Source organism: Asterias amurensis, chromosome 4 (assembly GCF_032118995.1).
Source record: "Asterias amurensis chromosome 4, ASM3211899v1".
NCBI classification, from domain to species: domain Eukaryota; kingdom Metazoa; phylum Echinodermata; class Asteroidea; order Forcipulatida; family Asteriidae; genus Asterias; species Asterias amurensis.
Genome location: NC_092651.1, coordinates 803,189 through 828,712, shown reverse-complemented (window position 1 = coordinate 828,712; position 25,524 = coordinate 803,189). Strand labels below are relative to the sequence as shown.

The 25,524-nt window shown below is 37.5% G+C and overlaps 1 protein-coding gene across 1 annotated transcript; it reads left to right on the top strand.

Annotated features, from left to right (window-relative positions):
• The first annotated feature begins 916 nt into the window (after positions 1 to 916).
• On the top strand, positions 917 to 25,382 carry LOC139936658 (uncharacterized). The gene is made up of 2 exons (XM_071931519.1): positions 917 to 1,592; positions 18,701 to 25,382. The coding sequence occupies exons 1-2, from the start codon at positions 1,293 to 1,295 to the stop codon at positions 21,410 to 21,412; spliced, it is 3,012 nt and encodes a 1,003-aa protein (XP_071787620.1). The 5' UTR covers positions 917 to 1,292; the 3' UTR covers positions 21,413 to 25,382.
• The last annotated feature ends 142 nt before the right edge of the window (positions 25,383 to 25,524 follow it).

The following is a 25,524-nucleotide window of genomic DNA, read 5'->3' as shown; positions in this document are numbered from 1 at the left end:
ATGTCCCAAGTTATCGGCTGAAGTGATCTCTAATTGTATTTTGTTGACTGCATAGTGCAGTTAGCTGTTATAACGTTTTATCGTTTTATCTATCAAATTTAACAGATAATACTGTTTCAAAAAGCTAAAAACATACTCGTGCAAATAACTTCAGCACAAATTAATGTGCCCATGTATGACGGATGGACAATCATGATCATGCACGTCCAAATCCAGTCCAGGATTGTTTTTGTTGTTTTGCTCATATTTAATGTCACATGTCATGCATGTGGATATAATAACACTCCCCTTTCAATTTAGTTTTGAAACTGCCACTGTAGTGTTATTTTAGCTCGTTACTCTTTCAAGTAATTACACAATGGTTATTTAAAATGTAAATCTAATTTTCGGGTAAAATCTGCACAAATTTTGACGTATGACCGGTCGGTATATTTTCTTGGTGCGGGACCAGCGCCGCGGCCGGTCGGCCGGACATTCGTACCACTATGCGATTTTCAATACCGAAAAAGATGAAGAAAATAAGGGGTTCCTTATCGAAGACGCGACCCACGCCCAGTTTCAACTTTATAAAGTGTCATTGTTCTGAAACCATGAGTACAAAACAATAATTTTATTTATTACAAAAGTTTCTAAAGGGGAAATCCCAGCAAGCGAGTATAAAATATTGCATAATTAAGCCTGTTGAACTTCACTTCGAAATAATAATTATGTCATTCCGGGAAAAACACACATCCGCTAAAACTTTCAGGAAAACAACACACGCAACTTCATTTTGGTTGATAAAACAAGGAACAGAACGCAACCCGGAAAACCAGTCATAATAATACACTAATGTGAATATTCATTTCTATGCTAAAGAGACTTGGTTGCACAGCGTACGTGTTTGGGTTCAATTTAGATCAACACAGTACACCCCCACAACGTCATTACTGTAAGCAATAACTGTATACGTAATGTACAATGTGACACAGCAAAGCAGGTCGAGTCGGTCAGTTCACCTATCACTGTATGTTATGTACAACGTTACAGCTGTACACATGAAGCAGAGAGCTAGCCGACCGGAAGACCATTAACTACTGGAGAGAGCCAGCCACACGGCGCGCAGCACGGACTAGCACTGCACTGTGTAAACTACACATAACACTGGTCGTGCTTTATACACAGTACACTGAACGTACTTCAGGTCACTCAGTGAACTCCACAAATCAACCTTCTCTGTAATAATTAACCCCCTATTTCGGGGGTAATTAAAAGTATCATAAACCGCCACCATTGTGGTTGTAGTAGACACTATGGGGGATTCTCGATCCCCCAGCAAGAAGCAAGTTATGGACCGACTTCGCGAGCGATTGGAACGGTGTCGGAAACACCAAGAGCTGTCTCTTTGCCGTTATGATTCTACCAGGGACGAACGATGGTCGCATGAACGACAGGGTACGGACGCCCTGTTCCAACGCTACCAGGACAACAGAAGCAAACGACAACCTAAAGGTCCTAAACAGGATAGTGGACAGAATAAGACGAAGAATGAAGCAAATGTCACTGGGTCAGGAGGTGGAGATGGCATAGGAGTGGGGAGGCAACAATCTATGGTAAGACTAAAATCTTGTTTGTTACTTGTTTACATGGGTTTCAATGAATGGCGTCTGGTTGCCGGTTCAGCTTACCGTTCACAGTATACACCCATTTATTTAGCCGCTACTCCCTATGGGATGGCTTATCGTGCATAGACACATCAGATAAAACAAACAGGTGGGATACACAACAATTAAGCAAAACACATTATGTAGGCCTACAGTACTAGTTTTTACATACAGTTACTTTATTATAACTAATGGCAAGCACAACAAGTTAAGTTAAAAATCCCCCTGGCATTGATTGAATTGAAGACAAATTAAAATTGAGTTGGTCATGAACTTGAATACGAGTTTGTAAAAATGTTGACTGAATAACTGACTAGCATGACTAGGGCCTCCCTGAATGTGAAGGTAGTTTTAATATGAAGAGAGAAGGTTTAAATTTATACTATGAAAACACACTTGAGACAATTTAATCGGTGATTGACTGAAAATGGGAAAAGGAACTTTTTATGCAAACAATTTTGCTTTGTTTTGAAATGATGCCCAATCTGACAAGTCCATTTTAAACAATGGCTTTAAAAGACAAGAGTAAACAAGAATGATACTAGTTTTGTTCATATTGAGTGTAAAGTGGCTGTCAGATTCCATGTAGTTTTTCCCAAAATGTAAATTTAAAATCAATGATTGAAGATGAATTATTTTGGTTTTGAATCTTTGCCAGCATCACACTCCAAGGGGAAACAATAAATAATATGATTTGAAATGCCAATCATTCTAAATGTTTTTGTTTTACCTTCTTGTTTGATAACTGTTATTTATTGAATAACATAAATATAAACAGCAATATTAATAACAAGGATCCATTAGTCAACATTTTTCATTGTTGGTTCAATGTACATTTTTTTAATACATGACTTCAAACTAGTGAGTTTTAGACTGGTAAACAAATCATATTCCATTCCACAACACAGTCCAAACATCCCATTAAGTCCGGTATCAACACCATGTTACCTACTAAGTACTACTACTACATGTAAAACCAATTCACTGATGTGTACTTGAATGTATTTTTGTAAGGCTAATTAAAATTGGTTCTGAACAAGTACTTGCAAATCCCAAAAAGCTTGAATTGCATCTTGGGTCATTAGTGATATGTTGTAATGTAACATGGCAGTAGAAAGTGATGGAACAGTAGGCCTACACACTTCATGCTTGGCAATTGTGTTGCTGAGAAAAATGAAGCCATTATATACAAAGTAGAATTAATTTTTTGTCCCGGAGAAAATAACACTCCGTAACATTCACTATTTCATAGCTGTGTTATGTCTTATTTAATGTGGATGAGTGCAGGCATGTACATGTAATAACATGAGTGACATCCTCGTGGCACTAGTACCTCTCCAAAATTTGTCTATAGACTTTGAGATCTTCCAACAGAAAAGCCCTTTGCAAAATAAAAATACCCTTGCCCTCTTAAAAATAAATTCCAGGCCTTGGGTGGGTTTCACAGAGTTACATTAAGACTAGTCTTATCTCAAGTTAGGACGAGTTACTCATTCTAACTTTGGTCTAGCCTTAAGTTTTATGTATAATTCCTGAAGAGTCATAGGACTAGTCCTACATAAGTTACAATGTAGGACTAACTTGAAATGGACCCCTGGACCGCTTCCCAAAGCTAAACTTGATTTGCAGACATTGAGTCTGTCATAAAATCCTTATTAATTATTATGCAGACTAAATCATTGCAATGTAAGTCTTCTTGGAAAAAAAACCCCAATTGTCTCACATGTTTTCTTCTTTAAAATCACGGTGGTGCATGTACATGTACAGCTCCAGAGGCCTGTTATGAACACATTTGCCTCGCAAAGAAACATTACGCTTGGCAAGAATAGTTTATCAGTAAATACTATAAACTTTAAACAAGTGATTTTTATTGTTTATGAGATGTTTCAAGTTGATTTATTTACAAATGAGTTAATGTTCAGGTCAATATTTTTCTGTTAAAAGCTTTATTGTGACATTGAACCTCTACCTCAGTCATTATGGCTTTCTTGTGTACATTTGTATAGTTACTTTCACAAATACCTAGTATAGTTAATCCATTTTGATTGGTCGAGAGGAGATCACATAGCCATGTTGAAAGGATTTGGGTACTTTTTGTTACACAAAACACAATGTCCTCAGATTTACACTAAACTTACACCGTTTGAAGATAATGATAGTAGAAAGCTAACCTTAAAATATTAGTTGCTGAGGTGCTGTAGTTTTTGAGAAATAGTTTTTGAGAAATTCTTAAAAACAATGTCATGAAAATACGTTTTTACATGCTAAAATAATTTTCGTCTCATGATCACTGAGGCGAAAATTATTTCCATGACATTGTTTAACCCGTTTCTCAAAAACTATAGCACCTTAGCAAGTAATATTTTAAGTGAAGCTTTCTACTATTATTATCTTCAAACTGTGTTAGTTTAATGTAAATCTGTGGACATTGTGTTTTTTGTCCTACAAAAAGTACATGATGGACCCTTTAAACTTGCCATATAAAAACACAGTTTCAACGTGACCTGACCTTATTGAGCAAATTTCACAGCCCTATTTAATTTTGAAGGTTGAATTTTCGTCTTGATAAATAATTATCAAGAACCAGTCTTTAGCATGTTTAAATTACTAGTTTAAAACCTCTTCAAAAACTTTGATTCCCTCACTATTAATTCCAATACTACATCCAAGTTGTAAGATTACACTACTAGTCCTCTATGACTGCTGTCATTATCTGAGGGCAAGGATGCAAAGTGCATCTTAGCAGGCCTGATACTAAACGGAGGCAACAAAGGCGATTGCCTCTATGCCCCCTGGGGTCGATTTCACAAAGAGTTAGGACTAGTCCTAACTTAGGACTAGTCCTAGGAGATATACAAATTGCATGAATAGTTCTAAGTTAGGACGAGTAACTAGTCCTAAATCGAGATAAGACTAGTCCTAACTCTTTGTGAAATCCACTCCTGGTCATTGCCTTGGTGCCCTTGATAATAAAATGCTACATGATCGTATGATACAGACTCTTAAGGAAGGAAGTTCAGGTCTACATGTAGTAGGCGTAAGCCAAGTCCATGTGGGCAAGAAGGTCTACAGCACTTTACATTGAACTACTGAATTGTAGTAATGTGCATGAATTATTTATAATGCACGAGTATAGATGCTATGAATAAAGCATTTGACCAATAAAACAATGTTGCTTATGATATAATCTTGATGGTTGTTTATCTTTCTGTACGGGACATATCATGATTAAGAAGAAATAGAAATAAAAAATAGGCATGTAACTTGTATTTGAATGAAGTAGACCTTATTTGATGGTGTTTTAGGCAGTGGGGTATCCATGTCTTTCCATTGAGTAATCAGACCAAAGGATGACACTCCAATACTCTGAAGGGCAGTCAAGTTGGACACTGTGATGTTCACAATTCTGGCTACACTCGTCCACTTTTGTCCCAACATAACAAAATATCACCATGTTGCTTTTTTTTTTTTACACAGCAGAATTGAAGCGTATTTCATAGAGAGACTATGGCTAGAGGCAGGTTGACATTATCACAGTAGTCAAGTAGTCACTCCAACCCCTAAGACAATTCCCACATAAGCAGTGAGCCACAGCTCTCTATTTCCCTAGTTACCAAATGGCTGATTTTAACAGGCAAAGAGCAGATTATGCGCATATTTGTTCCATTTGAGAACTGTCCCGCACTGTCTAAAATGCCTTGGAATGTTTGCAGGCAGATACATAGATAACACATAAGTCTTCACTGCATATTGTTTCTCTTCGCTTTTCTGTTAATGACAACATGAAGCTTAAACACTCACAGAAAGTTGTTTCAATAAACTCACTGACAGCGGACGGTTGGCTTGAAATCATTTACCTTTGCACGATGGGAGTCATCTAATAAAAGTCTGTTTTATAAAATGTTACTATGGTTTATACTACATTGTAGATCCCTCTGCCCTCAAGCATTGAGCACTGTTCTTGGCTGTACATGTTTCTACTAATTTGTGTGTACAAATTACATTTCAGATTTATACAAGTCTGTCAATGATTTAATTAGCTATACCACACACACACATTTAATTGTTATCACTAATATTTCTTCAATGTGGCCATTTGTTTGTAAGCACAAACTTAGAGACCATACAAAAATTTGATGATGACTGTTTTATAAGTAAAATTGTTCTGTCGAAAAACAAACATTGAAACACAGTATGAAATATTTGACAAGCTCTTGCTCATCCTGTGGAACTGGATGAATCCAAATTGAAATGCACCATCGACGTGGTGTTACAGGAACACACAAACATTGTGCAGTGTCAAAGGTCACAATGCTTGGTGTAGTGACTAAGCCTGGGTATACCCTACTCGGATTAACAAAGAGAAAGTTTGGAATTGACTACCACGGCCGGCTGTACTGTCGTAATCCTAAGGAAGTGGAAGTTTGGTAGTTCCCATATCGGTGAACAAGAAAACTGAACTGAACGGACAAACTTCAAAACAGGAAGTTGTGAAAATGAGTGGGAGTTGTTCTTGAAGGTCTATACATTGATAAAGTGGTCGTATCCAAGGCTGTGTGTATACATGTCTTCATATTCAATTGGAAAGACATGTCAGTCATAGAATCTATGTTACAAAAGGGACTTTTACTATCCTAGAGATTTCTATATCAAGACTAGTGCTCATTGAAGGGTGGGATCGGTCTACCTCGTACCTTGTGTAGTAGCAGGTTATAACTGATGTACAAGTACATTAGGTTGGCTTTGTATTAAACAATCAACATGATTTGGAAAGAGTTTGTTTGTTACTGACGGGCACAAACTGAACACCTGTATACCCTTTCTGAACGGAACCCTAGATATATCGTGTTGCCTTGAAAAATTAGCTGGTAAAAGTGAACACTTGTTCAACCATTTTTTTATTAATTTCCTTTACTAAGCAAGATTTCTTTTGAACAGTTGGTTTTTAATTCGCTTTGGACACTAAGCAATAATTCTTTTGAATAAAGAAATACAATTTCAGAATACATGGATAATTGTTTTCCTTTTTAGTCAATGAACTAGTATTGGTTACTGTGTAATTTATACAATTAATATCAATATTAGCATGCCATGTTTCATCATCATTAGTCCATCATGTGTTCACTTCATATACTAGGAGAATCAAAACTTCTACCATTATCCTTGAGATATGTTTGTGCATAAACCTGAATTGTTTTTGAGTAAAATCAGATACTGTAAGTAGAGATTAGATGATCGGTACTGGTCAATTGTCACGGTTCATTGGTTATTCTGGGATGGCAAGGCATTAGATGCCCAAGGACCTTGTAGATTCTTGGTTCTTATTGTCCAATGATTGTAAGTAATTTATGTACTGGGTGGTTATTTCCCTGCCCATTCAATGAGACACACTGAGTGTAAGTAATAGTCAAAGAAAAATGCTTCAAAAATGTAGATCAGTTGCTTCGCAAAAAGAACATTTTCTACGTACTCAATATTTGCATACAGTATGCACAAAAATTGTGTAGTCCAAAATAACGATTCAAAATTAAATGAAGACTGAGCTGTATTATCTTTCATACCCTAATAATACATTATTAGAATCACAGACAAGAAAAGAACTGACATGTGCTGGTCATCATGCTTTATGTTTGAAAGGGAAGGGGCACCAAGGCGTTTTCTCCTTAGTAAAGGACACCTCTATGAGGAATTGTAAATTTCTATTGGAAAAATCCTAGGGCACCAAGGCATTAGAGGAGATAATTGCCTCTGTTAATGTTAAGGCTGTTTTAAGTATTATGCCTGCATGTTAGTTGGGTTTTTACTTTGTCAGTAGACTTTTGATGATTGAGAAGGCTTCCATGGTATTGTCCAGACAAAATCTAAATAAATATGCAGAAAAAATAGTCTGAGAAATATAAGTTGTTGGATAACAATGGAAGAAATGTTTGCTGAATCTTATTGAGGAAGAGCAAGATGCGAGGTCATTTCTTGTACCTGGATCAAGGACTAAGGCATGGTCTATTCATGTCATTGTTTGCGACTGTCATGTGAATCTCTAGCCCTCAAGGGGACAAACGACCACAATGGCAAACCTATACAGGGTACACCATACATGTACCAGCCTTAATTCAGTGTTTATTTTAAACTATGAAAGTAGATTGATAAGAAGAGTTTTTGTTGCCATGTTTCTGTGAAAACGCAATGCCTTGACAGACTTGGAATCAATTAAATACAAATTTACCCTGGCAGTCAGTCTTTTTGTGTAAACTCCAGGTAACTTACATGCATTGCACTGTCTGAAAAGTTATTAAAACCTACAGAATGAGGCTAGCAGTATTGACCTCAAGACCCATGCATGAGGCTTACTAATACCTCAAACCCATGTATGAGGCTAGCAGTATTGACCTCAAGACCCATGCATGAGGCTAGCAGTATTGACCTCAAGACCCATGCATGAGGCTAGCAGTATTGACCTCAAGACCCATGCAGGAGGCTAGCAGTATTGACCTCAAGACCCATGCATGAGGCTAGCAGGACTTATTGACCTCAAGACCCTTGCAGTAGGCTAGCAGTATTGACCTCAAGATCCATGAATGAGGAGAGCAGTATTGACCTCAAGACCCATGCATGAGGCTAGCAGTATTGACCTCAAGACCCATGCATGAGGCTAGCAGTATTGACCTCAAGACCCATGCATGAGGCTAGCAGTATCTATAACACCCCAAGGCTCAAGAATGAGGCTAGCCCATGGAGAAAGGAACCTCCATGGTGATACCCCACTGTCACAATTGTATGTATTTAGAGTTCTTTTTGAAGATCTGTCTGACAAGTATTATTGTTACATGTATGTCTGTCTTGGATGTTAATTTGAGGTCTTTTCCAGATTGGAAAATTTAATTTACCTAACATTCCTGTTTTTAGAAATGAAAACTGCAGGTTAATATTTAATGAGTATTATTTAGGCTACTTCATTTTATCCCTTACCCCAATCTCAAGAACTATTTTCAGATGTTTGATATGATTTCTATAATATTTTGGATACAATGCCTTACCCCCCCCTCCCCTGAAAAAAAGGTTGAACAAAAACAACCAGTCAGCTCTCATGAAATATTCATTGAATAATTTTAATCACTCTTACACTTAAATGTAATTCAATAACTAAGCCAGTACATAAGACAGACATATACCCAATCATAAATTCTGTTGGCTGCTCATTATGACAGAGCTCCGCTCTACAAAACCCACAGATATTTCTGAGCGTGAAGGAGATGAACTGGCAGTGTACAGTTAGTTTGTACTGGGTTCGTACTAGCAGTGTACATACCCTAAGGCCTTATATGCATATTGACAAAAGTGTACAGAAGGGGCTTCTTTTCAGCAGGTTCGGTTCTACACCGTTTGTATTGGACAAGATTCCCAGTGTGCAGAAAGTGTCAAAAATTTAATGCCTTACAAACATCAAGAAACCCATTTTTGATAAATTAATTATGCCTCAAATCTTGGTTTATTATAATTTCTTATTTTCAAGCCAATCCTCCAGCCCAGCAAGTTACAAGATTGATGCGAGTCAATTTATTTTATCATTTATTTTTTTAATGGAAATATTGATATCAGAAATCGTTAAAAATGTCATACTTTAAATGTATTTTAACGAAGGTATTGCCAACAATGAAACAAAGATTGGATGTTGAGATTATTCATTTGAGTCACAATGTTATTCAAAACATCACAATAATTCACTACCTCAACTATCTGTTTGGCTCATTACCAAGAGTATGAAAACGTGGACGTTACCTTATTATTCAATAGCTATTTTAGTTCAAATGTTCCAAAGGTGTATTAACGTGAAAACCTAAACAAGTTGAGGTCTGATTAAATCGCAGTTATAACAATTCACCTAATGCATAGATGAAAGTATGGGGGAAAAAACCCAATTGGAAATCTAAAGTCAATTGTAAAACTTCATGTTGATCTGATCATGCTAAAAACTAGAACAACGGAGACTGACAAAAATGGTAGTCTGAGAATAATGATGTCCATAGAGCTTGATTGTAAGATAAGGCTGTAATTTGCACCCACTAGAACTTGCTGTACCATTGTATCATAATGCACACAAACATACAGGTAGTATAGTGTACAGTGTATACACACACAGTGATAAACCAGTAGTCTTAACTGCATGTGGGCCTGTGGTACAAGTGTACACTTACATTACATTATACCTGGCCTAGCACTGCATGCATAGATAGGTGTCACCTGGTAAGAGTTACCCAGGGCAACAGAGGTCAATAAGGGTCATGAATGGCCAGGTTACCCTGGCTAGGCACTGTGGAATAAACTACGTCGTGGTAGCTTTGAACTTGTACATTACATGTATACAGGGCAAGATGCTAAACCAGTACACAAAACCAATTGAAGAATCAAATATCATGAGTGCATCAAGTTCGATCATTGAGCTGTGAGCTTTAAGGCTCATTGTATTGTTTTAGGATACAGCTGACTACAAGCTGAGACTACGATATGGCAGACTAGGTCCATTTTAAGACCAGGTCACGGTGCCCAGTTAACAATGTTTCTCCCCTTGGATTCATCCATCAATTACTGTATTCATTATGAGTACAACAAACACTACATCCAACACAATCTCTTCATGTTTTATTGCAAGTAATTAGCGGGCAGACTCAGGAATGATTTTAAAGTCTGAAAAGTCAACCTTTGGCTACAGCTACAGCTAGATCAGCGCGTCTGCTAGTGTTGGCAGATGCCACAACCTAGCTGTAGCTGTAGCCGAATTCGCTGTTTTGGACACATCATTACTAGATTGTTAGTACCAGCCTAGTGTGTATGCAATGTATGTAGATTTATAATACTGCTATAGTTTGATCATATTTTTTTGAGTTACAAAATCACTCAACCTTGCCAATTGCAATACCATGGCACTCCCACGTTGTGAGTAATGTTATGGAGATCCATCTAGAAGTAACATGTAAGAAGTCAAGCCAATCCCAAGTGTAGGATGACATGTATGGTATAACCATGGAGGTAGAACTAGATATAACCCAGTACACTAACTAACTAGAGTTTTCCTGGAGGAAACCTTGCCCACTGTCAATTCCTTGGGATATTTAAATAGGCTCTGCTACTCAAGTTCTGCTACAGAGCTACTAGGCCCACTGGCTCATTTGATTTTTTCAATGAAGCAAAGATCCTCTTGCTATCATGGCACGCTCTTTCTATCATTGAATTATTCATTTATCTAACTTAGTGAATTCTCTTCGATCTTGAGGGGTTAAAATAAACAGTTAGTGACTGAATGTTATGACAATGGAGGTTGAATCCAATATTACACCCATTCATTGCTTAAAAAAGCCCTCACTTTGGTCAAAAAGCATCCTCACTGGGGTCAAAGGAGGCAAATGATAGCTGTTCTTTGTGTGTTAAAACATGCGCATGACCGCAGCTTCTCTGTAGCGTTTGGTGTTATGCAATGAGTCTATTGAGACCTAGTAGTAATAGTGGCTTCTTATATCTAGGGCTCAGGTCTGTCACTCAGTGATGCTAATGGAAGTTCAACCTAGGAGGTTTCCCAAACACTGACTTGGCTGCAATGGAGTTTGGTTTGTTTCATGTAGGACAGGAAGCTTTAGAGCAACCATGGCTAAATTGTCACAGATGCATGGAAGAGCCAATTTTAAACAAGGAAGACTCGCACTGCTAACTTATTTAAAGTTGCAGCTTTTTACTTAAAGGCACCGGACACGTTTGGTGACAATGCAAAAAAACACACAACAAAACTAGAGGAGTAATAAAAGGCTTCAGGCCTGAAGTCTTTAAATATATTTGACTGAGAAATTATTTCTTTCTCAAAAACTATGTTACATCAGAGAGAGCCGTTTCTCACAATGTTTTATACTCAGCTCTCCATTGCTCGTTACCAAGTAAGTTTTTATGATAACAATTATTTTGAGCAATGGCCAAAAGTGTCCAGCGGTGGATTTCACAAAGAGTTAAGACTAGTCTTATCTCGAGTTAGGAGCAGTTACTCGTCCTAACTTAGGACTATCCATGCAGTTCGTATATCTCCTAGGACTAGTCCTAAGTTAGGACTAGTCCTAACTCTTTGTGAAATCGACCCCTGTGCCTTAAATAATTTTATTTGACTTTATTGTCAACTACCCATTTTCAATCTTGAAGTTCTGAATGTTTTCTAACAAACTGTGAACATCACATCATAAAAAAAACTTATGGTTTAAATAAACACTGGCAACCTTGGAGCAGGCAGGAAATAAATGTTTAAAATAATGTTTGAAATTATTAACATGATACTGTAACAGTCCATGAGTTAGATCTTTGATCTATGAAATCATAACCGTACTTAAAAACTATTCACTGTAAAATGTCATTATGAAATAATTTGATCTACTGTAGTTTTCACAGGCTAGTATCAGTTGTTCTATCACCAAAAAGGGTTACTAAAACTCTAGGCTATTGTGAGTTGCTGAAGTCCAGCCCACACTGTACATATTTTTGGTCATCAAAACACATGCCTGAAAGAACAACAAGAGGGATCTAGTTAATGAAAACACAGTAGTGTCCACGTACACACAGGGACCTTGGATTCAGTCAGACCTAATCAATGTCAATATATTGTATGGCTTCATATCTAATGATCTAACGCATAAATTCAAATGTCATTTTTTTCATACTAAAAACTGACTTGCGTGTTAATATCAGACAAATGAACAAACGCTGTACTTGTACATTGCTCATTTACTTCCAAGGGGGAACTGTAAAGGTTTGTATAATTTCTACATGATTTTCTATAAAATAATACACGTAGCTTGGGCCACAAAATCACCCCAAGTTTCAAATTATTTTCAAATTTATTAGTTTTTCTAGCATTGTTTGGACAATTCACTTTTTTATCAAAAAATTGACAACTACTGAAGCTGTACCTTCTAACAGGTAATTTATGTAACACACCTTCACTCACAGTGAGTAGGTTTAAAACTTGGTCTACAAAGGTTCCAAACCCTTTAAGACAAAACACTAAGTATATAAGACTAAAGCTGAAGCAGTATTTTGTACCCTCAGATAAGATCTGAAACCCAATAAACGAGACAACGATCTTACATGCCATTGTTACTCCAGCAGTGGAGATGAGTAAACACCATTCTCCATGTACCAGCAATAATGTTCAACTTCAAAGAATGTATTTTATGATAAGTGGCAACCTGTATAAGATTATTGGGTAAGAGTTCAGGTTCTTCTGTCCCACATGTCCCATGCAGTACTGCTTCAAAATACTGCTCACAAATCCCACCAGTTTAAAGTTCCTCACAATCAACATGTTGCTGGGTAAAATAGAGGTCAACTTTTGTACAGCACACTGTGTATTAACTTGTACACGTGAAGCAAGACCATAGCAAAAGACGTATCAAACTGATACACATCAGCAAGACGGACAACAACACATGTACGCTGTACTTGTTTCTAAGAAGTTATGTATTGACGCATGCAGCCAATTTCTGTGTACCAAGTGTATGAACATGATGTACACAATATATCTGTGTTACAGTGCGTTTTCCAAGTTGAATTCTGCCATTGAAGTTCTGTGTAACAAACAGTGATCACCTTTACAGGCTGTTTTTGATTTGACCTTGAACTGATGTCTTTTGAGGTCAAGGGTTACATCAATGGGCTGGGTCATGAGATTGTGTGCAAATCACTATGGTGTATTTTGTTTAAGTATCAAGTCTCCTTCATGTCAGAAGTCAGCCGTTCTGGTATTTCGTTGTGTGCAAATCTAACAACCCATCATATTTTTACAGTGGAGGGTACACACCGTAGAAAGTGTTTAAAGTCTGCCCTTGGGTGGATTTCACTAAGAGTTATAAGACTAGTCTTATCTCGAGTTAGGACGAGCTACTGGTCCTAACTTAGGACTAGCTTTAGGTTTAAAAAAAATTCCTACGACTAGTCTTAACAAAAAAGGACTACATAGTACATGTATTCCCGACTTTTTGTAAAATCGACCTCAGGAAAAGTTCCTCGCACAATTTGTAGATTGAGGTTCTTTAGCATTTTGATATTAGCATTTTGATATAGTTTTGTCATGTTTATTGTTATCACCCACCCCCTTTCGTGTGTGGGTATGTACAGTTGGTCTACCCATCCAAACCAAGAGCCTATAACAAAAGGGACAATAGGGTCCCCGGTTGGTTGAAGGTCCCCTGTACAATTAAACCAATGGAAGCTGTCGCTTTGTACAAACAATAGTGGGACAATAGGATGTCCCAAATTGAAGTTGTTTACGCGTTTGTTGTGTCCTGTTGGGGTGATCTTTATTAATTGTTTTTGACACTCTTTTATATGTGAGAAACAAACACATTAAATTTGAATTGAATTAAAACGATTACACGAACCCATGCTGCAGGTGCAAATGTGTAAAAATGCCTAGTAATCGACATAGAGATAATTTTCTCAGCTTTTGTTTTGTTTCTTGGAGTTGTTGGAGTTTGTGCATCACGTACTTATTCGTTTGTTGAATCCTACAGGGAATGTAGCAAGGCAGTACAAAGTGAGACTGTATGTGTATATTGCTTGATATGAGTAATAGTCTGAGGGTGTGTCTTGTAGTCTAACTCTACTCAGGGTCGTAGCTCGATTCAACCCAACGTTTCTACCTTAACATTGACAACTTCCTGACCTAAGCCTGCTGTATAAGGCGTCCTATACAAGACGTCCTGTACAAGGCGTCCTGTACAACAAGGCATCCGTACATTCTTCCATTGTCCATCTCCTCAGGATAAGAGGATATTTTTCATTAGTCAAAGATTTAGAACGGAAAAAGTTTGAAAACCATTTGGAACACAATTTTTTTGTTTAAAGAACTTTAGAATACGGTACTAATTCAGAAGGATTCTGCTGTGTTTTGTAAAAGGGTGAAAACTACTTGTTTACTATTATAAGCTTTTAGAGTCATACAACAAAGAAACAAGTACAATCTTAGAAAAGCAATTTAAAATTCAAAATGTGTCGTACTTCCTTCATCCTTCATCTTCATTACATTGTATTGTGTCTTTGTTACGATTTGCGCATGAAAGGTAAATATATTCATCCAAAAAGAAAAATAATTCCCCATCAAGATTTCACTTTCCATATTATGCCGACTCATATTTCAAGCATGTGCGTAAATCCCCATTTAATAATCCTGAGTTTAAAAAAAAAATAAGGTAAAGAAAAAAGGATAAGGTAGAGTGTGGTGATACGGTCCTTGGCTGTCTCAGTCAATAGCATTTAGAGGTGTCATTGTATAGTTTGATGAGGCAAGACGTAGTTGAATTTCACAAGATGACCTTTTGGTATTAAAGCTGTGAACAATTTTCTAGGGACCTCTTGATATAAGAAAGAGCTTGGCTTTTTTTCTTTCTTCCCTTTTCTCTATTAAAGGGTGGGGGATATGGAAAGAATTCCCTTATTTGTTGATCATTTGATGGGCATCACTTTTTCTTTGATAAATTGGTTAGTGATGCTGCTCGTGCGTACGTAACTGAAAATGAATACTTGATTAACGCACATGGGCACGCACATTGTGCAAGATCTAGAGTAGTATCAAATTGGCAATTTGTAATAAAGCTCGCTCTTCAAGTTCTGGTTTGGTGTTAAAGGTTTTTAAAGCACAACGATGTTCCATTTATTAATCTGATAGTCATACTCTTTGATTTTCAAGAAAATTGGTGAGGAGTCTACTTTAGAATATTAAGTGAATTTGATAATAAGATATTAATATTATCAGACTTTAGGTCTGACTTATATTTTGGTCAATGACAGGGCGCCAACTTCCCTTGTTATGAAAAGGAAGCATTTATCTGGAAATGAATCAATATTGATTACTTGGGTTAGTTTGATGCCAATAAAACTACACCGTTGGTGTTTAGAAATCATATGAAGTTATTTGATGGAAACTAGAGGGGGCAATTGTTTCTACACTGTAAGCGGGCTACCCCACCATGGCACAAATTCCTAATGGGTTAATTACATTCAGAAAATCCACAATTACAAAATGTTGGTAGAATGTGACTAGTGTATGATGGACCGGCGCAATTTTCTCAATGGTAAAACAATCCTTCTTGTCAGGTCGTGTCGCATGAATTTGTTCGCCCTCTAGTTCTTTTAGATAATTCTACGTTGGCCTTCTACGGTAGGTACATGCTGGTCATTTACTGATTAGTCATTGTAGGATTTAGTGGCAATGAACTTGTAGTCACACTGATCACAGAGTAAGTTACTCTACGCACTGATGGAGCTCTTCTGTTTGAAGGCTGAATATTGTTGGCAAACTTCCATCCAAACATCTTGACATTAAAACTGCTTATCATTGTGTGCTTGAAGGCCTTATTTGCATAGAATGTTCCATAAAATTACATGTACTATATTCGTATGCAAATCTAGCAAAGGCCTTACTGTTATCCCTTTTAACTTTCTAACGGGACATAATTTTTCAGATTAAGTTCATATCATTACCAACTAAAGTATCACAGAAGGAAATATGTTAAGCCTTTGAAAAAGGGTCTAAATGTGGGGTAATTTGACATTTACAAGTTAGACTTTACAAATTATTACATGTTTAAAATTGACAATCCAGATGATGCCTCCATACTCTATGTATTTATTTTTCTCACCCTCATTAAATAGCTTTGTTTATTGGTTATTCCTTAAAAACATTGTTTGTACTATGTTTTCATGAAGTATGGAAATAAATATCAGCCTGAATGAATGAATGAGTTGTGCAATTGGACAACACTACATGGCTACATGTGTTGTATTTGAGTAACTGTCAACCATCAGTGTTGTGGTTACTGTGTTGTGGTAACTCCCAAGATTAAAACTGTCTGGATCATCTGCTAATACAATACATGAATACATGTACTATCTATTCTTATTGAATGTACAATCCATGCCCATGTATTTTCTTCGTTGTAAACCTGATGACCATTTAATTGTAAATAAATCATGAATTTAATTAACTGCATGTAATGCTGAAGGACAAGTTATTGTTTTATCGTTTTATGTGCATTGTTTTAGTAGATAGAAACAAAAGCTTTGCAGCTTTGTACTATTTGTGAATGAGGACAACAAGTGGTCAAGCATACAGAAAAGACCAAGTGGACTGTAATTGTTTGTATCATGATAAACTAGTGTACATTGTTCAGTTCAGTCTCAAACATTAGCCCTGTACAATAGCGTAGATTGTGTATACACAGAAGTGTGTGCATATAACCGTGAGAAGTTCTTTCATGTCCAGCAACCGTGCATATTGGTTATTCATCAATTACAAATCAGGGTGGTTGTCCATCTTGTTGGAGGTTGATCCATGTGTAGGTTGTCTGATGGGTTGTAAGGGGGGGGGGCTTTACCAACAAGGCATAGTTATCTATAATACATGCACAACATAGTACATATTGACGACTTGTTTACAAGTACCTGCAGACAGTGTAACTACAAGCAGGCTAAAAGTTTACAAGAGATTAAGGCAATTCTGTTGTACACTCTGTTGTACGCTTCCTCCATGGTTAGGCTATGTGTACATTTACCATGTGTTGTTGTACATGTGGAACATTTACGATAAAAGTGCACTATAAGTATTACCATGAAACATTTACTATTGGTATAGAAGTACGTGCAGTAGTAGCAGTGAGCATTGTGACTAAGATCATCTATATTTACACAACTACGTATTGTTCATAAGACCAAAGTAAAGGAAGCTAGTAAATGTAATATGTAGTACACATGTACATGTTTAGACATAACCCCTTTACCTCACATCCTTCCTGGTTTAATTTTAGAAAGGAAAACCAATCTTTTTCCATTTCAACTTTGACTAGGAAACCATAGATTGCCATTTAACCTTGCCTGTAACATACACAAGTACCTTGGCTAGGTTGTTGTGGTTCTAAACCTTTGGATTAATGTTATTAAAAAAATTATGCAACATGGAGTGGTCATTCATAACGGGGTTGTTTTAGACAGAAACACAACATTTTACATTACACATTTTGTTCACTTTAATATATTTATATTGTGGTTAGGGTAACATTTATTAGAGCGGCTTAAGCACAAAAGTGTGCTAAGCTCTAAACAAGTGTTTAAACCAATTGTTGCCAGCCTCACTACCTTGTGTACTGCTCTAGACTGGTTCCAGCCTCTTTACCATGTGTACTGGTTGGGACTGGTTCCAGCCTCATTACCATGTGTACTGGTTGGGACTGGTTCCAGCCTCAATACCATATCATGGGTACTGCTTGTAACTGGCTCACTGCTAGGTGACCAGTGATTAATTTCTGTTTAAACAGCTCTATGAGTTTGGCCCAAGATGCAATTTGGAAAAGCTTTTGTGGAGAGCTTATCAATTAATTTTGAAATTTGTGCGCTAATCCTTTCAAAGTATTTTGAGTTTCAAAAAACAATTAAAATTAAAATTATGAATTTGTTTAGCTGAAAGTACAGTCTCTTTTGAGTATGACAGTATTTGGTGTGTGGTCTGTGCTGTTGGATTGAAACCAGATCTGTTATTTCATTTGCATACATACTAAAAGACAGTGGACACTATTGGTAATTGTCAAAGACTAGTCTTCACAGTTGGTGTATCTCAACATATGCATGAAATAACAAACCTGTGAAAATTTTAGCTCAATCGGTCATCGGAGTTGCGAGATAATAATGAAAGATAAACACCCTTGTTACACAAAGTTGTGTGCTTTCTGATGCTTGATTTCAAGACCTCAAATTCTAAACTTGAGGTCTTGAAATCAAATTCGTGGAAAATTACCTCTTTCTCGAAAACTACGTCACTTCAGAGGGAGCCGTTTCTCACAATGTTTTATACCATTCATCTCTCCCCATTACTTGTAATCAAGAAAGGTTTTATGATGATAATTATTTTGAGTAATTACCAATAGTGTCCACTGCCTTTAAGTTTCATAATTACTAAATTTAATTTTCATTCAATACATGTAAATCTTGGTACTTTGTATTTGTTATTATTTGACGTTTTTGTTGTTGTATCTTTCCAGCACAAGCATACCGAACGTAAACGACCTCACTCAGAATCCACAAATGGTCCAGACCCTCCTAACATCGCAGAAGCCCAAGCCAATGGATATGACAATACAGCAAACAAACGTCCTTGTACTGAGATCTCAGTCCAAGTTGTACAGAAGTCTGGTGAGCATACTGACCTGACAGTCACTACAACAATCCAGCAATCAGTAGATGGAACATCTGAGGCTAGTAATAACTTAAGGTCTCAGAATGGTTGTAAGACAGAGTCAGTCAGTCAGTGTAATGGTCAGCAGCACCAGGAATGGACCGAGGAGAAACGTAAAACTCTGGAAAATCTCCTGGATGATCCAGTAGGACTGGAAGAGTTTATGAAGCAGTTAGAGAATGACCCAGAACAGATGAAAGGATTTGAAGCTGAACTGGAGAAGATTTGTAATAAAATCCAGCAGGATTTAGGAGATGGTACATTTACTGAAGGGGCTAACATAGAAAACCAGCCTAACCAGGAGATGAACCCAGGTAGTGAAGCTGTTGGACCTGTTAATGGTGCCCCAGCAGTAGCAGGATCACCGGCTTTACCTGCAGCTCCTACCCACTCCGAAGCATCAAAGCTGCCTAATACCAAACCAAATGCTCCAACAATGCCAGTTGCTCCTATGGTACGTGGACAGACATGTTTTCCAAATATTCCAAGCCCTTCGGACAACAATCTGAAGCAACGCATAAAGACTGAACTGGTGCCCACTACCAAAGAGTCTGAGGTTTATGACCCCATGATGAAGGGACCACCAAATACTGTTGCCACAGATGCACGCTCTGGTAAGGAAGGACCATTGCCAGCTATTGCAGAATTTAAGAATCCAGCTATTTTTGATGGAGCCAATATCAAAATTGAGCCCCAGGCTGCAGGCAAGGTTGAGGTGCAACATGCAGTTAATCAGTTGCAGGCAAAATTTCAACAAAAACAAGGGCAGCCAAATGTTAACCTTAGGCAAATGACACCTGCAGTTAATCAGAAAACTATGGCTCAGTTGCAGTCAATATATCGTAATGCTCAGCAACAGCAACAACAGCAGCAGCAGCAGCAACAGCAGCAACAACAGCAGCAACATGTAGGACCAACTGCAGGTGCTCAGCTGAGTCATTATGGTAACCCACAGCAGCAGGCTGTACATCAGCAGCAACAGCAGCAGCAAGGTAGTATAGCTACAACAGGTCCACAGTTTGGAATGCAGATGTCAAGGTCTCTCCAATCTCTACAGGAGCAGTTGAAACAGCGACCTCATGCCTTAACTGGAGCCGTTGGTGGTACAACCAATCCAGCGATTCCTAATACACAGTTTACAAACAGGCCGGGTCTAACAACTGGAAGGTTGCCAAGTATGGCTCAGATTGTTGCTCAAAACAGGCAGCAGGTACAGCAGCAACAGCAACAACCACAACCACAACCACAACCTAGTGGATTCCCAATCGATGCTGGAATCCAGCAGGCACGTCAGAACATGCCAGGAACACCGCAGCAACCACAACTAACTCAGCAGCAGCAGCAACAGCAACAACAAGGACAGTTTGTTCAGCAGAACCAACAACTTTCTCTTGCGAGCCAGCAGTTGTTGAGACAACAGATGATACAGCGACAACTCCTCAAACAGCAACAACAGCGTCAGTTGCTGCAGCTCACTCCAGAGCAGAGAAAATTGCTCCTCGCTAAACAACGCCAACTAATAGCGCAGCAAAATCGAAAGGATATGCAGCTTTACCAGCGAGGACCACCACCAAGGTATGATGAAGCTCAACATCGAAACTCTACATTCACTAACTCACCGACTGGCTTAATTCAACAGCCAGCAAATGTCACTTCAAATCAAATGACAGGAGCCATTGGGAACATGGCAGGTAATATTAGACAAGGAACACCATTGCAGCAAACACTGCAACAAAGTACCATGCATCACCAGGGTATGCGAACCAACCAAAGTATGCTTCAAGCTGGACAGTTGGGTTCTACTGGTACTGGTGGTACGCAGCATGCCCAGAGCATGTACCCAAACCAGGCTCAATCACAGTTTATCCAACAACAAAGGAGACAACAAATTCTTCAGAGTATGGCAGGAAACAATATGCAACTTTCTAACCAGCCTAGTCAGCAGGTGCTAAACCAGCTGGGTGGGAATAGGTTACAAGGACCAAATACATTGAGTGGTTTAGGAGCAGCTGGGGTTTACATGAAACAACAGAATAGGGGCCAAACCTCAGGTCAGATTCCTGCTGCTCATGGTACCCAAGCTACAAATGTCATGACTGGAGGCAAACCAATGGCTCAGACACACCAAGTGTCTACAGTGTCCAGATTCCCAGCCAACTTTGTTAACACAACCACAAATGTTAGAACTTTCATGCAAAATATGCCTACTCCAGCAATGAACATTCACACAAGCACAACAACACATCTTCAGCAGCAGCAACAGCAGCAATCAGGTTATGTAAACCAACCCAGCATTATCACTTCAGTCATGAACCCCACCAATCACAATGAGCCTTCCATAGTTACAGCAATGCCTTCTGTTGCAACATCCACTGCAAACCAAGGCACCTTTGGAGCAGCGTCAGGCCAGTTACCCTTAGACCTCTTGGATAATAATGTTAACTTGGGGAATAGTAACATGAGTAATGTGGATTTTGACTTAGAACTACTTGAAAACATTCTGAAAACAAAAGAGTAAAATAATCCACTCCTAAAGATTCGTCCTTAAACTGAAGAAACTTAATGAAAAGAGATGCCTTTTTCATCATCTACCTCAAAACATTTTGTAGAGCGGCCAAGTACAGTTTTAAAATTCTACCTTTCACAGAAAGCATGCAGTAATTTGTAAACAGTTTGGATATGGACCAAGAAACACACATGGTGTGTAACAAGCAAACTCTATCTTTTCGCCTAAAATCGGTTAATGCAGAAGATTACCTGAAAGGCAAACATGAGTGTTTATAAACAAACACTATTATGTTGGAATTCAATCTGTAAAAAAAAAGATTGTTTTTATTAGTTCAAGATTAAAGCCATTGGACCCTTTCGGTACAGAAAAAAACAAAAAAGTTCACAGATTTACAAATAACTTACAGGGTTTACAGAAGGTAGTGGTGAAATACTTCTTTTGAAATATTAGTCCATGAAATGCTTTACTTTTTGAGAAAACAGTAAAACAATATCAATTCTTGTTAACGAGAATTACGGATTTATTTTAAACACATGTCATGACACGGCGAAACGCGCGGATACAAGGGTGGGTTTTCTCGTTATTTTCTCCCGACTCCAATGACCGATTAAGCCCAAATTTTCACAGGTTTGTTATTTGATATAGAAGTTGTGATACACGAGTATGGGCCTTGGAAAATACTGTTTACCGAAAGGGTCCAATGGCTTTAAAACAATGTTTCAGAGACTTGGTAGTTTTACTCACATACAGATTTCATTTGTCTTTGGATGAGAAGTTCTAAATCCAAGACAAAATGTTACTCAGAAACAAAAGTCATGAAAGCTTCACATATAAAGTTGTGAAAATATTCCAAATGGAAAAACTTGTATTCTGTGCATGCCATGCATGTGTGTCAAGTGCAGGATTCAGCAATTAAGAATTCACAAATTGCTGAAACTTTTCAACTAAAAATAAATGCATTTACCCCCACTCCCCTCCCTTTTAAGACTTAAAGTTGATTGCCAAGTTCAGATGCATTTTGTTTACAGACTGTTTTCAAGATACTTTCCTCGTCATATTCAGTTTCAAAGTAAATAGTGTTATGAATTCTTAAGAGCTATTGAGAATACATATTTAGGAGTCTTGAGTTAAGTTTCAAACGTTTAAAAGGAAAAACAAAAGTAAATGTTTTCAATTGGGTAAAAGTGATTGGCTGAAGTAAAAGGGCGTTCTTTTCTAAACTCAAAGTATTCAAGGCAATAAGTCATAAAATGGTGGTTGGAACAGACATACACTAAGCATGGTTGTACTTATTACGGTATGTGATGTATTTTTTAACTTGAGAACCACAGGTTAAAACTTTGCACATTTCAAAGTCACACTTTTTCACATTTTTAAAAACCATTTTTCATGGTAGTTTTTTCAACTTTTGTGTTTACTTCTCAACCTGCCTGCTCTTAACTGGGTAGTGACTGTAAAAAAAGTTTTGTAATGTTTTTGTGAAATACAAGCAACAAATAAGATGTTTCAACATTTTTCAAATCGTTTTGTAAAAAAACAAAAAATACATTAGAATGACAATGGAGGTTTGGTTAATGGTATACATTTCTTAAGATCTTTATTTGTACAGTCTTAAATAGTTAATTTCTCAGATTTATATGGAGTCTTTAATGGTCATGTAAAGTCACATTCAGAGTGCTCTGTTTTAGTGTAGTAATTAAGTCAGATCGGTTAATATGTTATGTACATTTTTTTAAATAAGCAAATCCCACGTTTGTGGAAGATGGTTTAAACTTGATAAATAGTATTTACCTGTAGCTTTTATGATTATAATTGAGGATAATTTTATTTTTTAAGTATTAGATGTTTACTGCTGACATATTTTAAGGGAAAAACAGAAAAAAAAAAAAATAAATCAAGTAATAAACCACAAAGGCAACTGACTGGGTAAATTTTAATGTAATTTTTGGTTGAACAAAGATAAACTGGCCAGACAGGATTTGAGCCTGCGACCCTGGGATTAAGGTGCCAGCGCTCTACTAACTGAGGTTTATAGCCCTTATATTGGTAGTCTCCCCAAATGTCTTTGGTCAATATCTTTGAATGGGGAAACTGTCAACATCAGGGCTTGAGATAGCTCAGTTGATAGAGCATTTTCGCATTTTCCGGGGGTCGCAGGTTCATGTCCCGCTTTAGTAAATCTTTTTTCTGTTCAACCCTAAATTATTTAAAAATCTGTGAAGTAAAATCTGGGAACATTATACCAGAATCTATCTGAAATTGAACACGTTTACAAGTAAATGTAATTGTTTTTAATCTTCACAGAGTTGCGGCAGTATTTAGCATCTTGTGTTGTTGTCGTTCTTAGGTTAAAAACCAACTTTCTGTGGTTCAGCTGAGTCTCTGCTTGTTTTTACAGTTCCACACAATGCCAGGTTCGGATCGTATAAGACAAATATTGAATGCAATGATGCAAACATTTTCAACAAATTAAAATATTCGCACCATTGCATGAATGAAAAACATTCATTATTTGTTTGATATAACATCCAAGCAGATCTTTGTCACATGGACTGGAGGATACAACTTACAAAACAAAGCGTAAATGATTTAATTGTGACATTACACCCAAAATTTCCTGTTTGGGGTGCGCTCTGTACTGCTGCGTATTTTGAGATACACAGTATTTAGAGAAATGTGGTACTTCTGCAGTATCAAAGCCACATGCACACAGGGATGTGGTACACACCGTGCAATAGAACAAATTGTATAAAATGAAAATTCACAGTAAATGGAGCAAAAAATGCACGGCTAATGACATAGCAAGCAATGGTACATTTATTTGCAATCACATGACGGACCACCCTCCAATGAAATGGCAAGGATCTGCTCGGGTGTTATATAATACAAACTAGTGACGGTACTGTGATTGGAAATTATCACACCATATAAATTTCATCAATCTTATTTGTATCTGGCTGATGCGCTTCCTTTTTGAGAGAAAAAACAAGTAAAGTTGTTCTTAAGAAAAAAATTTTTACACATAAAATTTGAAGTATTTATCAAAATTAATTTATAACTTGACCAGGTGGGCAGATCTGTGATGACACAATTTCTGAATTGGTTACTGTGGTTTATTCTAATGCAGATTGGGTGACATTTCACAACCATGTATACGATCATTGATGCATTATTCAGTTATAATCAAAATACGTAACAAAGCTTCATTATTCAATGTAGATAAGGCATGCTCATGTCGCCATGGTAGCAACATTATACTTTGTGTTACACTATTGAATGTGTTCAGTTATTTGGTGGTAATCATGCTATGGTTTTACTGTTCTCAATGTTTCCCCCAAAACCTACATACATGCTTCTCGGGGGGATTCGAACCCTAGACTCCTGCATACTATAGCAGGGCCCAATTTCATGGATCTGCTTAGCATTTGTAAGCAAAGATTTGGCGCTTGCAGAAGCAGGGATTTCCGCGCTTACATCCAGCGTATTTCACAGGTTAGCAGGGAATTTGGGCGTGTGCGCGTGTGTACTCCAAGTTACTAGGCATTCTGTGCTTACACAGCTAGCGCAGAAATTCAGCGCTGGCACAGTAAGCAGAGAATTCAGTGGTTTCCAAGCAGAGACATGAAATTGGGTCCAGATGTCATAACTACTAGACCAATTGGATTCTTGTATTTGGTGTGTTTCGATTAGCTTCCCTGGGAAGACCCAGGCCACAAAAACGTGGTTTGAACAGATAAGTATTGATTAACAAAAATGGGTTACCAGCCAAGATTTCATGAAGTTTACATTGTTGTGACTGGTGCTCCACTCAATTTTTGCTTAGCAAATAAATTGTTCAAGCAGAATCAAGCAGAATTTTCTGCTTAACAGCTTTATGAAATTGGGCTCAGGTCTGACCCCATTGTGTCTCAGTAGCTTTGACGTCATCCTGTGGCTTATCAGGGTCAGACCACAGTAAGCTGCTTGTGGAGCGGGTTACTTGAAGCCGACCAAGGTGCATGATGTCACAACCAAAAACTTTATTAATGGCTACCATTTTTGTTTTATTGAGTGGTTCACATCCAGAAAGTCCCGACACCCTCAAACAGCAAATAATGTATATATTTATGTTTTTTTGTAAT